Source organism: Pterocles gutturalis, unplaced genomic scaffold (genome assembly GCF_000699245.1).
Source record: "Pterocles gutturalis isolate BGI_N339 unplaced genomic scaffold, ASM69924v1 scaffold16118, whole genome shotgun sequence".
Classification (NCBI taxonomy): domain Eukaryota; kingdom Metazoa; phylum Chordata; class Aves; order Pterocliformes; family Pteroclidae; genus Pterocles; species Pterocles gutturalis.
The window spans coordinates 57,327-75,468 of record NW_010125876.1 but is presented as its reverse complement, the minus strand read 5'-3'; the positions used below and the strand labels follow the sequence as shown (position 1 = coordinate 75,468).

Sequence of the window (18,142 nt, the reverse complement as noted above, 5' to 3'; positions counted from 1 at the left end):
TATGACTTTGTGAGAGAGCAATAATACAGCTTAATTACTGAGGTTAGGAAACACAGAAAGCAGCAAGCATTCTGACTCAGAAGAGATTTGCTTAGGAATAGTCAAATTTGTTTTGGGACTCAACACACAAGCCAAACGTGCAATCTGAACTCCACAGCCCTTGAAAACTATTCAGCATCACCCTCAACTACTCCTACGTACTAGCCAACACTAAGAAATATGCAAAGTCCTGAATGAAGAAGTACAGAATCTGTGCAATATAAAATCACCAAAATATTTCCTGTGACGGTCACACCTCTTCACAGAGCACTGGAGCAGTACTAGAGAAATGTCAGGTGAGCTGCCCAGGAACCAGCAGTGACAAACCCTACAACTCTGACCTCCCAAGTGTGTACGCTGAGCTTTGGGAAGGGCAACAGATCCCAAAGGTAAAAGGAGCAGCAGCTCCCAACTGATGACGCTTAAGCAAGTCTTAGCTCAGGCAGTGGGACCCACGGCTGGGTGCATGTCAGCCGGGGGAGCTCTGCCAGCACGGTGGGCGCAGCCCCAGCCAGCTCCCTGCCACCAAAGATCACCCTGCAAGTGCAGGCCTGCCCTGAGCACAAACAAAACTTGTCTAATTTCTGCATTTCGTACACGTGGCATCTCACACACATGCTGATAACACTCCCAGAAGTCTCCATCAATATCTACACTTTCTGTCTCTCCATCACTGGATGAAGTGGTGAGATCAGTGCAAGCTGAACGCACAGTTTTTGTTAACATGACATGAATTTTCAGGTGAAAGGGCAGATCCATGCACCTTCCCACCATGTCCGCATAAATTAGAAACTGATGGGAGAACCAGACTGCAGACATCTGCTATGTTAAGATATTCTTCAGGATGCGTTCACAGCCTATGGAAAAATTGTCACAGGCTTCCACTGAATTCAGTATACCCGTCACTCCACACCAGCCAGCTCATGCTTCCTCTTCTGTCTGGTGCTGGGGGCAGACCAAATGTGCTGAAGCTAAAGGAAGAGCTAAGGCTAGCAAATTTTGGATGATATTTAATAATCTTTGCGCCATTTGTTAAGCTGCCAGTGCCCAGCACCCTCGTCTTTACAGCCCCGCACTGGGGAATGGGTGCTGAAACAGTTGTGAAGATCCACCGCTCGGGGTACAAAGACAGAAGAAAGGGAACTCCAGCAGGAAGGATGAGTCAAAACTCACGTGCACAGCTCCACAGGAAAGGGAGGCTCAAAAAAATAACAACAATTTTTTCTCTCCCCCACTGTGGGTACCCATGCAATCTCCTGAGTCTACGTGTAGGACCTTGAGACATACAGAAGACTGCGACCCTCAAGTACAAAGAATTTCTCTCCACAAATTAAATTATGGATGTTATATACATACAAATATATTGCCTTGGGAATACACCTAAAAGCATCACCTTATAAGACTACAGTATATTTAGGAATATGTAAGCAAAAAGGAGCCTCACCTCTTATGTTTTTATACCTACGTTCAGTGTAAGCACTTACCATCTCCCATTTCATCGGAGAAAGGCAGACTGAAGACTGCCTCATCAATCATCCGGTTGGGGAGGTTTATGTAGAATCGGCCAACTGTAGTTTCCAGGTTACTCAGCTGGTTTAGGACCATCATGCTTCCCTTGATCACAGGTAGGGCTGTTCGGTCCGGCACGCCGTACTTCACCGAGTTCTGCTCTGCCAGGTCTCGCAGAAAGGCCAGTTCCTTCAGACCCGTCACTCCCTCTGAAACAGAGATGCGAGAAATGGAAGGGAGGAGATCAAAGCAGCTTACTTCCCATCAAGACTTCTGTACCTTACTCCAAAGCACTGTCAATAAAAGCAAATCAATACATATGCTATACTGTAGGACTGAACGTACTTATATAATCAATAAGTGCTGAAAGACTAGTATGGTTTCAGGAAAAGTAATTAGCCAGTACAAAATTTAATAAGATTGCCGCTCACATACAGTCGCACAGTGCAAAAACTCAACATGCTGTTCACATCACCACTTTAAACAAAGACCTTCTAACACAGACTCATGTGACCCATAAATCCACAGGACATCTCTTTGTTCTCTACCGGTGGCTAGTCCACATAAAGGACCAGGGGCATATTATACGCCCTTGGAGATAACAGGCTTTGTTCTTTAGCTTCAACATTAAAGTGTCACATTTTACACAAGTCTCAAGCTCAATTCCTGCAGACAAATCAAAGACTTTTGTACATATTAAGTCTCAATGAGTATTTAAATTTACAGTCAAATGATACATCAGCTTAAGCATTAGCTTCCTTGGTGAGAGTCTGTGTGCAATTTTTAGTAATACAACATGTAGCTTTCTTATTAAAAATGCTTTGCTGGAAAAAGCACACGGTGCCATACTGTGTGCGTGATCTTCATATTTAATGTTACTCTTAAATTGGGTCCTAAATTACTAGTAGTCATATCTACTCTCATTTTGCTGCACCAGGAAACGCAGACAGTGTCAGGAAGGTTCACAGTTGCAACAGTTATCAAACTGAATTCCGTCTGGTTGCCACCAGACAATTTAGGGAACAATGCTTTATATCCTGAGCAGCTGCACTCTGATACACGAGCACCTAGCGGCACACAGTTTCATACACCAAAGAGGTAACATCTGGATGCAGCTTCTGGATTACATGGGCCAACACCCATTACCAAACTGCTCCCAATAAAGCATGGAATTACATTTGGATGAGCTTAATTCACTGGCTTTACAATGAAACGGCATTTTCATCCACTGGAACTGAAAAAAACCCCAACATTTCTCACCATTCATAAGTGCGTAAGTGAGAATCATTACTGAGTTATTGAGGAAACTATTTTCTTCATTGATGACACGTAGAGTAGCTTTTTTATCATCTTCTGATGAATCTTTGGATGTGATCCCAGCCGAGAGATAAATGATGACCATATCAGTATCTAAAAAAGAAATACACACAGCAGAAAGCGCATGAGACACTTAACTCAGGAAAGTCCTGTGGTAAGAGCCCTTACATCTGCCTCCAACCATGTGCTGCCAACAGCTTTAGTTGTGGGATGCACGGGAACCTACAGTGGATAACCACACTGCAGTCTTACGAACGATCTCATTCCTTATCAAACTTCCATTCACAGCATTTACCGAACAGCTCTGTGATTCGGTGCCTCCAGCTACCCAGCAGCACCAGGGCTTGTTTCTCCTGAGCAGACCTCACAGGCACCTCCTGGCCCCGCTGCACCCAGGCAGGAGTGTGTGTGAAATCAGCGTGCAGTGTGCTGCAGAACTTGCTCTACCTCCACGGAGAAGGCTTGACAAAACCAAAAAAACCTGCAAGTTTCATCTCCTGCCCCACAGTTCTTCTCCCATCCTGCAGTTCTACAGAGCGGAGCTGCGCTGCATCCCAGAGGAGCATCTGATTGTATTTCCCACGTGAAAAGCACACGGTGCTCTCCCAGCCATCGCTGCAGCAAGACCAGCGCAGGATGCTCGGCACCGCTGGTGCTGCTCATCCCAGGGCCCTCCTCATCCTCCCTCCCAGTGAGGTTTGGCCAGGCGATCAGCCCTGCCGGAGCACCGCAGCAGGACCCCAAGAGTCGAACACGGGAAACAAAATCCTTGCAGAAGACCTTCCACCCATGACTCCTCCTTCACACCTGCACTAGCGCTGCTGCAATCTAGTCCTCGACTTGCAGTGCGATGGCCGGAGGACACCGCAGGATGAAAGGCAGCCGACGCTTTCGTCCGGTGTAGGTTAGAGTGTAATGCTTGAGCGATGTGACACAGCACACCGCCATTCATCACCGGCTTGTTTCGTATGAGGCTAAACGCGTTTTTCAAGCTGAGTATGTTCTCAGCAAGCAGCCTGCCTCAAAGCCTTTGAACACGTAAATTCAAATAATTGCTCACACACCATCCTGTTCTATCCCACTGTATCTCAGCACCGAGTGGTTTATGCATGTAGTTACACTTGTAGGGATCATCCACCACCATCTAACCCGAAGCACATGGGGTCAGTTGGTTGGTTTTGTTTTTTTGTTTGGTTTGGGTTGTTTTGTTTGGTTGGTTTTTTTTTAATAGGTATGAATGCTTTGACTCATACATTTTTGTCATCATGACTTGGAAAAGAATTTCAGCCAGAGTTGGCTTTTGATACAAGTTAAGTGGAGCTATTAATTTTGGGGGAATTTCTGCCTTTTTTTTTTTAGGAAGCTAAAACTAGGGAAAAAAAGCAAAGCCAGGTATGAATAGAGCTTTGGCTGCAGTTTAAGGAAAATTGTTAACGCGCTTCCTAGGCTATAGCAGAGCTATTACATACTGCAGCCAGGCATGAATAAATAGCTAAGTCTAAACAGCTTTGCTCACAGGAGTAACCCAAACCAGTCCTAAGCCTGCACTAGGGACCAGCGCTAAGCAAGGCATCTTACCATTCCACAGCTGATCATCCCACGCTATTTGATACCCTACACTTCTGACAGCTTAGGGTTCAATAGCACAATTCTACCATCTCATACCAGTAGTTCCCTTCTCAATTTTCCAGTGCGAATGTGGGAGCAAGGCTGTATCTCAATAGCTTCCCCGACACACCCACGCATTGTTCTCCGGGAACAGGATGTTGGAAAATTAACAGTGAAATGAATGATATTTTTTTCCTAGGTTTGTTTTTCTTTTTTAAAAAAGATTAAAAGATTATTTACAAGAAAATGAGACGTGTTTTATAAACATCCTCTTCTCAAACCCACTGTGTCTCCTCCTATGAATTCTGAAATTTGCTATATACACACTAAGTCTTCAAAATTTTTCATACCCAGAGAAAACCTAAATCCAAAGCATTTGCCTTTTTTTCAACTTCCTGTACATGTGTCCCAAAACAACTGTTTGGTATAAAACCTAGTAAAAGCATGTGTTTTCACATTAATGAAGAATACGCCAAAAAATTCTAATCCTAATATACAAACAGTGCCAAACATAAAAGACATGTAGGAGGGTGCTGCCAGACTCTACAGCTGATGTTCTGGGAGTAACTACTGATGACTAATGCATCCTATCCCAGCCAGCTTCAGCACCCTTGGATATTTTTTTTTTTTTCCAGAAAGTTGCACCCCCTTCATCATTTTGGCAGAGGACAGTAAAAACCAGCCCCTGACAACCCCATCTTTCAGCTAAGCGTTGTACAGTCAAGAGAGATGTTTCACTATATCTATAGCCTAAAGTCCAGAACTTGGCTGAACCTCTAATGGCAAAAGCACTGTTTTATAAACCAGAGGAGTCCCATCAAGTAGGAGCATGCTTCATTTCCAAAGCACTTTAATTCCTGGACTTTTTCAGTTTCTTCTGTTCTGAGCTGGTGTCCTTCAGTACAATGAAGAATTTGCACTCACTGGAGGAGGCACAGGACCAAGCTATGGGATCTGTGTTACATGAATTGAGTAAACCGACAGAGATGGTTGGCTTTCTCCACCCTGCCGCAGCACTGGCAATGGTACTCGACTCCAGCGAGCACTCAGAGCACAGCTTCAAGAATTTGCTTTCCAACGGCTTCCTGGCACGCAAACACGCCACTCAATTTCACATCCATCTTTTCCACATCTTTCACCACATCCTCATTACTAAAAAAAAACCCACACACAACACCCCCAAATCTTGGGAACGGGAAGGAGAAAGCCCATAATGCATACACCAAAATTCAGGAGGATATTCTTAGATGAAGGAAAATTTAGCCAGGCCAACCTCTCATCCCATAAAATATCACCCATAATTGGTATTCTCAAAAAATCCTTCTTCCTGAGGAGCAAGTGCCGCTGCCATAGGATTCCAGTTAGGCAGATGACCCAAAAATGTGTGTTTTAGCAATAAGTCAACGAACCTGCAGCAACAGTAATTTTCATTGAAAGGATACCCCCCTGCACACATCTGGGAAATAATTCAGCTACCAGGCAATTCAATCTTGCCATTTCATATTATAGCTCACAAGAACATCAGGAAATGAAATAAACGAAAAGGGAATGGCCACATTCAGCAGTCACTCCTGGAAATTCCAGATCAAGTAAACGCTACTTAATAAAAACATGTGCTTCTCCCCGCCCCCTTTTTTGTTTTTAACATTCAAGAGACTACATTCCTTCGGCCTTTGTCAAAGTGAGAATCTCAAATAAGAAACCACTTGCAAGCCTCAGAAATAATCAGGATTGCACAAGAAGGGACTTACTTCCTTGGAGTTTTGTGCCATTGTTTGTATTTCGTATCAGCTGGAAAGCCTTTTGAAATCCCGCTGCATGCTGCGTGGGGCTGTCAGACGACTTGATACTGCTAACGAAGGTGGACATCTTCCTTTTTGTCTCGCTAGTGGCAGGAGACAGGAACGTCTTATAGCACTGATCCAGCGAGCAGGTTCTTACTGTGTCTGCCACGGTTAACACAGAGATCTTGAAAGAGAAGAAACTATATTGGATTACCTTACCATTTATAATTCTTTACGCACCGATATAGAAAACACAATGATAAGCCAACTGAAGAGATTCTGTGGATTTAAAATTCAATTGTTAAAAAATAAATGCTTGAGGCATAAATCCATCAAATTTGAAAAGGATTAGACTTAGGGTGATTTGAAGAAAAAGAGACTTTGGTCTTTGTTTCTCAGACGAAGTCAGCTTCACTCTGCTGGTACATAATAGTTAATAGACTGCTCTGGGCAGAAGCCTAAGCCAGCTAGAGATAACCGAAACCAAAATCAGCAGAGAGCATTTTCAGGAAAGCTTGAGTGTCTGTAGAAAAATAGAGTGAATACAGAAAACGAAAAAAACCCAAAACCTCCGTGAACTTTTCACAGGCAAAGCAAGATGTTGTTTTAATGTTTCAGTCAAAACAAGCCAAACCTACCGTCAATTTTTAGCCTGTAAATAAGTTAAGGCATGTAGTGGTAACACTTGCATTAATATATACATAACACATCAGTCTTATTAAATGAGTGGCATACTTTAGTATAAATTACGACTAATGAAAGACAGCCACAGAATAACGCAGCAAGTACATACCCGTATAACAGGTTTCATAACCACTGAGCTACTGACCAAGTAATATATGTTCTAAATGTCCTTGTTCATTCTAGCCCTATATTAAGACAAATACTTCTGACACTTAAATTTAAGTACTATTATTTCTGCATAAAACTATAAACATTATTTCACAGTATTCAAACTCTAAAAGCACAGAAGTTAGAAGTGTTTTTCCCATACTATTAAGACAAGACTTAAGGCAAAGATTATAATCAGTAGTTCTTCAACTTGATTTGACTGAAACTCCCTACCAAAAAAAGGAAAAAGAACAAAACCAAAAACCAAGCAGAAAGAATCATCAAGGTCCCACTAACGAGAATTACTGAAAGTAAAGACAAAGCTGGGGACTGCTGGTGGTCCTACAGAAGAACCTTATGGGCCCCTGGTTGTAATCCTTCCTTAAAAAAATCACAGGTTAAGTGACTTTCTCACTGGTGAGTAGAGGATCTGTGGCAGAGCAAGAAACACAATCCAGATTTCTTGGCCCTCTGCTTTAGCCTTTTCTTGCTGGCATCACCGTTGTCTACGAATCTTCCAAATACTAGTCATGTTTCAGCTCACTCCAGTACAGCAGCAGAATAAATAATTTCCATTTTCACAAGCAAAAAAGACTCAGAAGTACAAGGAGTTGCTCAAAGCAATGTAGTACTTCAGAGCTTGTCAGGAGTAAAAACTGGTTCTCCTAATTGCACCATGTATCACACTGCTGACCATTACCTAAAGCCTCTGCCAGGACGAAGGAGCCTTTAAAGACTACTCAGAAACAAGACTTGGCCTTAGGTCAGTGGTTTTTACTTTTTTTCACCCTGTGCATCCCTTGCAGTAATACAGCCATCCAAAAGTGGGTCTGAGTCTTCATCACCCACCAGAGGCAGACCACAGACCCCCATGAGTCCATGGGCCACGTGTTAAAAACTCCACTTTGGATGAAAACTGAAACACTGAGGATGGTTAAAACCAACGGAAATGTGCTCATTGCTTGGAGAAAACTTACCTTATCGTGCTCATCTATAGAGCCCAGAATAATCTGAGCAGCATCTTTGGCAATCTGAAGCTGCGTCTCTGTGACCGAAGCCCCGTGGTCCACAATGACAACGATATGCTTGGACTGGGGTCGAACAGTAGAAACGTAGACAGGTCTGCAGGAGAACAAAACCCAAACGCTTGTCATGAGACATCTTGTAATTTCCACTAGAACTTTTAGAAGTTAAAATAGTTGGGAATTAAAAACAAAAACACCCCACGAAGAGACAATGAATTACAACGGGAATTTTTGCCTTTATGAAAACTTCTGCTAGGAAAGACAAGCTGAGAATCTGATTGTACAGAAAAGGATTAAGCGTTGACAAGCACAAAATGCCTCGTGACAAATGTTGGGTGCTGGGAACCTTACTCACACGTGAAATAAATGCAATAGTGGGTATTTGCTGGTTACATGACAAGCAGAAACTTGTGCAACTCTGCAGTTTCATTAGCATAGGGTGGTTGGTTTATTGTAATAAGGGAAGGCTCCTGTCCAAGAGAGGGTTTTCTCGTGGTGCCCTGGAATGCGTTTCACATGGATCGTGCTCCACAACCCCCTGGGTCTGTGCAGTTTGAAACCCCATGGCCCAATCTGAGTTAACTCTGGGAAAGGTTTTTTGGTGCTGCTATGTGTCTGTGTTTACATCAAAAAACCTATTTTCAGGGAAGCTGTGCTCAGATCCAGTTCAATATTAGGAGAGATGGGTGGAAAATTTCCCAAGCTCTCACGCCAAGGTTTCAAGCTGGAACAATTAGGAAGATCTTCAGCAAGGAAGAAGAATTGAAGAGAAACAGGACTCTCTTCCCTCTTTAGTCCCAACCCGAAAATAGTTTGAATCAAGCGTGAGTTCTGTGATCTAAATTTTATTATATCAAAGGCAGCCACAGAAATCTTATTAAGCGTAAAGGAAATGCAGAAGATTTCAGACAAGGCACTGCAATAAACAACTGGCAGAAATCAGTTCTTAATTGTAAAACAGCCTGCAGCTCTGCACTGGTATTAATACCTAGAACTTGCATAGGGCCTTTGATCTTCAAAGCACTTAAGTATTAACTAATTAATCCATCCAAACTACCCTCTGAAGCAAATACGAGCAAAAAGATAGCCCTTATTTAGCCATGGAGAAATTGTGATCAAGTCTAAGTGACTTGGACAAAATCGCCCACGGTTTTAATGTCAAAATTCTGATCAAGACTGGGGTAGCCCCAGCTGTCACGTCTCCAGATTACACCTTTCCAAGACCACAGAAAACTTAATCAAGTCCAGATGCTTCGAGCTGTGATGACACATGGAAGTTAACATCTGTAAACATTTGATTGCTCAACACTGACAGATAACCAAAATATTTTTTAGTCTCTGTACACTCAGCTACACAGAAATGTACCTGGTCCTCCACATAGATTAACTGCTACAATTAGCTAATGTGTGACCAGAGATACTAAAGCCACTGCACCTTCTCAGAAGATCCCACCCTTGACTCTTGATCAGTTCCCCAATATGGCAGCAAGGGCTAGGGACAAAGTGCTGCAGTGCAACTGCTCTGCTTCATGCCCACGAAATAGGAATATCCCTCTGAGCAAAAAACCCACATCACCATTTGATCCTTTTTGTTAGTTTTCTTACTAGAAACAGCAAGTTTCCACTATTGCTGCTTCCCTGCTATCCACAATGTGCTACTCGAACCTTGGGTGGAGACTGGAAAAATTCTCCTCCCTATGCCCTTTCCAGCCTCTCATCCTTCTGCTCCCCTCCCCAAAGCGATGCACCTGCCAAACCAGCAGAATACATGTTCACTACCTTATTAACAGGGTTAAGTATGAGTTAAATACGAGGCAAATTTTGCCTATGGGCTGACCTACAACTTACAAGTTACCGCTACTTACAGCTTATTTGATTTGGGAGAGGTGAGGAACCCGTATGTAATTTTATTTTACATCAAAGCTTCTTGAAAGTGAAAACTGCTGCTTTAAAAAACAAACCTAAGAAAACCCAAGGGACCCCATTAAAAGTTAGTCATGAATGTTGTCGCCTTGGCAAAGCAGAATGCTTAAATGAAATCAGTGCTTAAGGAATCCAATTTTAATGCTTTGCCTGCTAAATTGTAAGGAGACAAATCATACCTGCTGCGGTGTTCATAGCTGCCTTTGCACCGGAACTTGTGGGCTGGGAAAACGGTGAAAATGCCTTCTTCCGAGCTGAAATACTGCCATTTAATTCCTGGGTTAGACTTCAGATTATCAGCAAGAACTGAAGGTTGGAGAGGAAAAATGAGAAATGAAGTAGAGTTACAAAGGGAGGTCAAACTTGGAAGTATGTTTATTCAAGCGCTCTCTCATATGTGCTTGGAGAAGAACAGCCTGGGTCCCAACACCAGCTACAAGTAGCTCTATTTGAGGATTGATAGAGCTTCATGTCTGATTGCAAACAGCTACAGGCTTTTGGAAACTTAACACTGGACTTGACAGATTTTGTTTAATTCCAGAATCTCTGAAGTATGACTGGGGCCCAAGAAACCAAGGCAGGAACAAGGAAGGAAGAGGTTAAGATAATTATATCTAAGATGTATACATACCTACATTTACATGTAACAATAAATACATTGTCTACATAGTTTTCATAAAGAAAAAAACCCCCAAGGTTAAAAAATTCCTGTGTTCTTTATACTGAAATAACTCCAAAATACTGAAGAGGTTTGCTGCTCACAGCTCTGTAACCCAATCTGTCACCATGACCTATTCTGACATCTGTTTAAAAACGTTTACATGAACACTTCCCAAGAACAGTTTTACACCCAAATGCCGGTTGTGGAAAAAGTCACCACACAGAAATAGTTGAAAAGGTTAAAAAAAAGAGAGAGAATCTTTCCTCTTTGTTCATGATGCTCTCCTGCTTGTGTAAGGGCAGACAGGAACAGCTACCAGCCCTTGGGACTCAAGAATTTCTCCAAGTTTCTCGTTCCCTGTGCCACCATGAACAAGGCTGAGGGTCCCTTGTCTATCGTTTGTTCAGAGAAACAGCCACTTCTCAGGGAAAACACCACGGCTTCCCCCAAAGGGTTATGCTGTGGCCACACACAACTGAGACCTGGTGGCTGGTGGACCTGATCACCTTAAAATGCATTTAAAAAAAAAAAAGAAAAAAGGGGGGGGGGGGATTTTCTTGCCATTTCTTCTTTTATGTTCTCTGATTATAAAAATTTCCCAAACTGGCAGAGGGAGCTGTGATTTCGAGTGTTTCACCTTTCGCTCAGCAGTTCCTTTTGGCATTTCCCTTAGGATTGACACTGAAAACAGCCCAGACAGTTTCATCTTGCGAATCTCAGTCATTATCAAATATGCCAATATTTGGGTTGGAAATCACGGCAGGACACATTTCAAGCCTTAGCCAGGTGTTCTATGACAAAATTCCCACGCCGAGTACAGTTTCACTTCAACATCCTCAACAGTTTAGCACTTTCTCGAGTTTCCCAGACTGGCTGCGGCCACGATGTTCTCTCCGTGTTCGGCTCAGCGTAATTACCCTGTGAAAACCACAATCTTGGGGGGGTTCCCTCCCTTTTTGCCAGTTTTTTTAATATTTCCACTGTGATTTTTAGGCCTGGTTGCACCACGCTGGGCTCTGTACAGAGATGCAGCTTTGGATGATTGTGGCTGGGAAGAATTTGGTGCCCAATGGATGAGATGAGGAGGAGGATGGAGGAAGAAATAGGAACAAGACATGAACTGATTGATGAGGGTACCTCTGCACAGGTAAAATCAACCCAGTGATGCTCTTATGAGCAGGAGTCTGTCTGTCTTAGGATTTTCCACACTTTCAAAGAAACCACCCATCATCTGACAACCCAAAGTCAAACACATTTGCCAATATTATCTGTTTCACTCAAGTTCCCTCTAAATTTCCCTAAAGCCCTTGTCTTGGTTTTCTACCAGTTTCGCCGTGCCATTTCTGATTCGTGCAGGTTTCTTTGGTCAAGGAAAACGGTTCCTGTGTAGCAGGGACACAAAGCAATGGGAAATTTTAGGTTTGCCAAATTTAGGCACCACTGGAAACTTTAGGCAAAAAATCAGTTTTATTTAAAAACAAAAGAAACCTAATCTGCACAGAGCTTCCAGCTTTTATAGGCAGGACTACCAGAAATTCCTCTCCTCACCCCCCTCCAAAGCACCCATCCTCTTTTCCTCTCTGAAATCTTGTCTGGGAAAACCCAGATTAATTTCTGAACTCATCGAAGGTTTGGCAGCCTGGTCCTTCAGAGAAGGTGTAGCACCGGTGCTCACAGCCCACACAAACCAGACACGTGAACACGCAGTTAAAGTCTGGATGAAATAATTTGTCCAATTTCATTTCACCAACAGCACTAAAAAAAAAGGAGTTTATAACTTAAAGGGTTTTTTAAAAAAATCAATGCTATATTAAAGACAAACGTCTCATTCCCACAAGACCATGATTTGTATTTATTTCCCCACGAGAGTGTCTAAATTTAGAAGTGTTCATTTTCCCCAGAAAACAATTGGTTTTGAACCTCAAACAAACTCCTTAGAGCCTTGGTGCCTCTCTCTGCTGTTCCTCCTTTTTGCAAAGTTCTGCTCATGTTTTCCTTCAGCCACTATGTTAGTTCAATAATGTCCTCCCCAGAGACCACCAATTTTATCTTAAATCTTGGCTTTTTTTTTTTTTTGCACTTTTTTCTTTTTCTTAAGACGACAGTAGACAATCCCCCAGAAGATAAGCCACGGCTGAAAAACATATACTTTTTCTCTTTAAGAGCACTATTATGTTCCACCCACTGAAGCTGTAAGCACGCCCTGCAGATATTTCCTCATTTCCTGGTCCCTGCCAGGACACCCAGCAGAGGCTCTTTTTTAGCCTAACCTCACTTACCCCAAATGTTCCACTCCCTCAGTTGCTTGCTTGTACTTTATTCTCACCTCCTTCTTCCAGCAAGGCCAGCTTCTGGACAGGCTACACAGTCCAAAAACCCCAACAAAAACCATACTGCAAGACGAGCTGCCTGCCTAGCCTATAGCTAAAGGCTAAATTTGTCCAAATCACACCCTTGGCAGCACCAGCAGAGACGTGCGCAGGGCATCTCACTGGTACTCACGTTCTAGGATCCATGCGCTTGACCTGTGGTTCATATTTTAACTCAAAAAGTAATTGACTTTTTTTCATTTTCTGGCCATCTTCAAGTGATTTTTGCAAGTACAAGAAGGTACTCATCTCCCTGTTCTAACATAAATTACAAAGTATTTTGTACTGCTGAGTATATGTAAGTTTTGCTTTCCTACAGTGAACATCACCACTAAATAAAGACCCAGTCCTGATATCACACTACCTGAAGGAAGCTAAGAGTCCAAGTCTTATAAACATACAGATGTTAGCAGTATCCCTTAATCCCAGACATAGACTGAGGATATAAATGGCCAACTGGGAGCTGCCCATGAGCTGGCATTGCCAAGTCACTCCGAAACCCCTGTCCCTCTGATCTGACCCCAAATTTTGCTGCAGACAAAAAAAAGTTGGAAAGTATTAAATGAGAATAGTCAAAATGACTGTTCTCTCTAGTTATAAATATCTCACAAGGCAAAAAGGACTTTTAGAAGGAAAACCCTATGCGATAGTTTATAAAACTTCAAAGGGAATGCGATATGATAACACTTAGCACTTCTAGATACCACTTAGCATCTTCAAAGCACAGTCAAATCATTAACTAATTAATCTTCAAAGAAGAGCACAAACAGTCAGTGGGAAGAAAAGAGGAACTACTAAACATAATTGCTCATTATAAAAGAGTTTCTTACAGTCCTGTTCTTCAGCATTACGTTTATCGAGCCGCAGACCTCACGGTTCTCACAGTGCAAAAAAGGGCAAGTTGAATTTTCTGTGCAACACACATACTGCAGTTCTTCTGAGCAGTACCTGCACTAAAAATCTTTGTCATGAAGATCCTTCAGTGTTCCCCAGAAACAACAGCAGCAAGTGAATGTGTTTATTTTAGAAGTAAAGACATTCACTAACTCTCCAGACCTACAAATCTGATCCAGGATTTTCTGAGTCAAACTGTATTCTGGCTCATGTGTTTTCACCAGAAATAAAAGGCTCTGCAGTTTGAGTCCAATTAAAATTCTGCTGATGGCAGGAGCCAGGACAGAGCCCAGCTCACTCCTTGGGCACTCTTTGGACTCTGAAGGGGAAAGACGTGAAAACACCTTTTATTTTAAGGAATGAGCCCAGCTTCCTTGATTAAAAGAGTTTGGAAGGGGGCTATTAACTCTTCTGCTCAAGTACCTCCCAACTATTTTAACTCGCCCGAACTATCAGTTTAAAGAACAGCAATATAAGGAACGTGACGAAGGCACTCCACTTTTTAAATGGCCAACACCTCAAACAAGGCACAGACAAAATGTATGGGGCAGCTTGATGCTATCTCTGCATACTGCTGGGGAAGAGCACTCTGCTAAAGCTGCCTCACTTGAAACAGACATTTCTGCGCTTTGGAGGATGAGAAGAAGAAAGATTTGCTGGTTCCTTATTTATTAAAAAAGAAAAAATCCCAAGGAATCTTGATAACATAATGCACTGGCTCTGGGTAAGATTTTTGTCATCTACTAAATAAAGGACTATTCATGGCAGCGAGGACAGATCTCTCCATCTAACTGACCGAAGCCTGGGATTCCACCTGAAGAATAGACTCTCTCCTTACCTACGTTGTAACAGCTAAAAAGTAATCCAAACAGAAAACTCAAGCCAAGATAAAACAAAACCTTTCCAAGACATTTAATTAAAAAAAAGTCACCTACTGTCAAGAAAAAAGTGGCAAAAGCATTATTTTTAAGGGTTGAGAAAAAAGAAGTACATCTAGTTATTTCTCCCTTCCTTCCTTGCCCAAGATTGATGTTTATTTTCTCTTTATATTACAAAAATCCAATAGAACACTGCAAAAGAAAGTTATTTATTTTTGAAAGTTTCATGATGTACACTCCCCCTTCCTAACACAACGCTCAGACTAGAAGGCGAGGTTGTGGTCTGCACTGGGGGCTCTCCCGGGCTCTGCTCCTGTGGCTTGCCCGGAGTCTGTGGTACAAATTCCATTCCCTTCCAACACCTACAGCTTCGCCACTCTGATCCCACTCTCTTACACTGAGCGCAGAGCGGGCCAAGATCAACATTAAAAGAATTGAGATCGAGACCGATCAGAGCGGCGTTTAAATTCATGTTTTGCTGAGAGCTTTTTATAGGCTGGATTATTTAAACTGCAACACTTATGTGGGAAAAGAGAGATACTCATGGGAATTTATTTTTTTTTTTACATTAAGAATGAAATGATCAACCCATTCGGGAAGACAACCTGGTTGACGGACAGACCAGGTTCGTTTTTGGAAACCGTGGGCAAACTAGAGAAGAGTATGGGAGCTCCTCCTTCTGGGATGAAGGAGCAGAGGGCTCTCAAACCCTTTCTCTAGGACACTGATGCACTTGGGGTCCTCCCCAACACGCTGCATCCAATGGGAAAAACAGGATGACATGATTTAGAACCTGCCTCTAAGTCTAAATAAGCAAAGCAAGGGAAGAGAGAGAAAACATGATCAAAATCCTCAGACGTACCAACAACTCTCAGGCTTTTTAGAGTAGAAAAATAATTCAGGCTGAGGTAGAGTCTGAATCCAAAGCGCAGCAGATATTCCTCACTAGCTCTACGTAAGGACACTTGCAAGAGAAGTGAGAAAAATACGAGACTAAACTTTTTTCTTGTTTGATCTTTATCCTCTTTCAAGCACAGTTTTGTTTCAGAGTAATGAATACACACACATTCATTGAGAGACAGTTCCTGTGCAAAGTGCTCTGTCCTAAGCGTACTCTCTAAGGTAAGTGGTTTGACAGAACTAGGTTACTGCAGAAATAAGAAAAAATTAAAGACTTTTGAGAGACAGATGACACTAAGTACTTTTAAGAACCATTTCTAACCTGACAGCCATCTTCACAGCTGTAGGCATGCTGGTGCACCGACAGCACTCCGTCCTTCTGACCAAAACCGCTTCCCACTGTGTTTACGTCCTCAGTCTGTCTCAAGCCAACTGTTGTCTTAGGCCATGAACTCCTCTGGGCAGAGGCTGCTCTTCTGGCACAACACGTCACAGCCTATGACTACAGACACCGCCAATGCAATCCCCTCCACCTGCGAAACAAACACCCAGCCTCCTGCCCCTAAGCCTGCCCACATCCAGTATATTCCAAAACCCAAATACTTGCAGCGATGCAGGGACGCTGCTTCAGACGCGGGCATGGTCCAGCTCCACACCAGCCGTGTTCTGCTCGACCCTCCTGGCACCAACCCTTCCCTCCAGCCACACCGGTCTCCTGTTCTGGGGCCGGGGTGGTGGAGCCCACATGGTTTATGTGGTCTCAACCGAGGATCGGGGAAGGGAAGGTAAGAACTGCCATCTCCCAGGCTTTCAAACACCTTTACACAAGGAGACAAGAACTACGGGTATTCCTTGAAGCTTGCCTACAGAAATCTTGTTTATTTCACTAGGTGTATACCCACTATCAACTTTTGTTTCTCAGATAAACCTGTTTCCATCTCATTTTTCTGCGTCGATTTCTCTCTTACAGGTATTTTCTCACTAATAAAAACCATCCCCCAAGGCTGTGTTTCTGAGAGCTGCTAACAGGAAAGCCGGAGGAGAGGCTGCTGTCAATAAATCCTGAAGCACTTCCCTGTTCTGACTATCACTCCAATTCCCTCTGCTCTTCTGCTGCCCTTTTCTGCCAGCGCCAGTTTTTGAAGCTGCTCCTTTCATCAGGAAGCTTTCATGCTGGAGGCAAGGGAAGAGGAGGCATTCAAGTCTTGCTGTCGAGCCAGGACAGCAAGAAGCTTGAACATGCGCTCACTTTGTTTCTGTGAGAATTCAAACCAGAAATGTAAGAAACATTTAAGGGAAACCAGAGCTTATTTGTTTTCCACCATTCAAGAAGAAGGAATATTTCCTTCATACTTTTTTCACTTCCATCTTCTGCAGCACAAAAATAATGTGGTTTTTTTTACTTAAATAAAAAACATCAAGTGATTCACTCAACGCTTTATTTTTATAACAGTGCCTGAAAACCTGCTTTCAAAAATTATTTTGATTAATCAACAACTGCATGTGATTTTAAACATGATTTTAAGAAGTTGTTTGTTTGCTTTTGTTTTGGTTTGTTTTTATTAAAGAGATAGTTTATGAGTAAAACAAAGCCCAGCGAATCACAGTAAGTGAACAAAGACTGCCTCTCTTTAGGATGGCAACACTGCACAAACTACAGCGATGAGACCTGTCTCAGGAAACCAGCTCGTCTGGCCAGCACCTGCACTCAAGGTGTGGTGTAACAGTGGACAGGGTGGAATGGAGCCTATGGGGACTGTTCATTTTGCTTCAGGTTTTTAGTTTTTGTTTTTAGATTTCATCAGAAAACCAGAAAGCAAAGCTATAAGGCGGCACATGGTATGAGAGGCTGGAGAACAATCGGGAGTTCTTTCATCCTGTTTGTTGCGAGATACGCAAACGCTCTGTGCGTGTTGAGGGTGGAAGGGCGAGTCTCCCATTTCATCAGTCAAGAAATAAATCAGTATTTTGACACGTGAAAATTAAAATTAAAAAAATACTCTCTCAAGCCTGCATTACTTGTTAAAAAAAAATAACCAGAACTTATGCTAATTAAATCTACAACCAAAGTAGTGTTCGCTAATTTACAACACTAAAGCATTGTAAAAGGTTGAAAAGTAAGATGGAGCAGCTGGACAAAATGTTTTTATGACTAAAAAAACCTGAAAGCCATGTATTAAGTTGACTAGGATGCAAAAAAATAAAAACCTTGCTGCACTAGAGGACCAAAAGCTGAATTTTTCAGGGTAAGTCATATGTATTTGGGTTCTAAGCATATTTCCAATTCCTAAGTCTTTCACGCAAATGCATTGACTGTCAAGATGGAAATGCCCTGACAAGACAGAGAAAATAAATATTTTAGGATGTCCTTATGTTATGTAGTTTTTGCATATCACTGCAAACA

General features: G+C 42.5%; 1 protein-coding gene across 1 annotated transcript in view; it reads right to left on the bottom strand.

Annotated features, from left to right (window-relative positions):
* Window positions 1-18,142, bottom strand: part of CACHD1 (cache domain containing 1) — a 65,323-nt gene that overhangs the window by 24,939 nt on the left and 22,242 nt on the right. The window contains exons 4-8 of the mRNA XM_010078757.1: window positions 10,216-10,342; window positions 8,066-8,210; window positions 6,225-6,441; window positions 2,809-2,958; window positions 1,524-1,757 (exon numbers count right to left, since the gene is read on the bottom strand). Coding sequence (XP_010077059.1) covers window positions 1,524-1,757; window positions 2,809-2,958; window positions 6,225-6,441; window positions 8,066-8,210; window positions 10,216-10,342 — 873 coding nt within the window. The remainder of the gene's footprint in view (window positions 1-1,523; window positions 1,758-2,808; window positions 2,959-6,224; window positions 6,442-8,065; window positions 8,211-10,215; window positions 10,343-18,142) is intronic.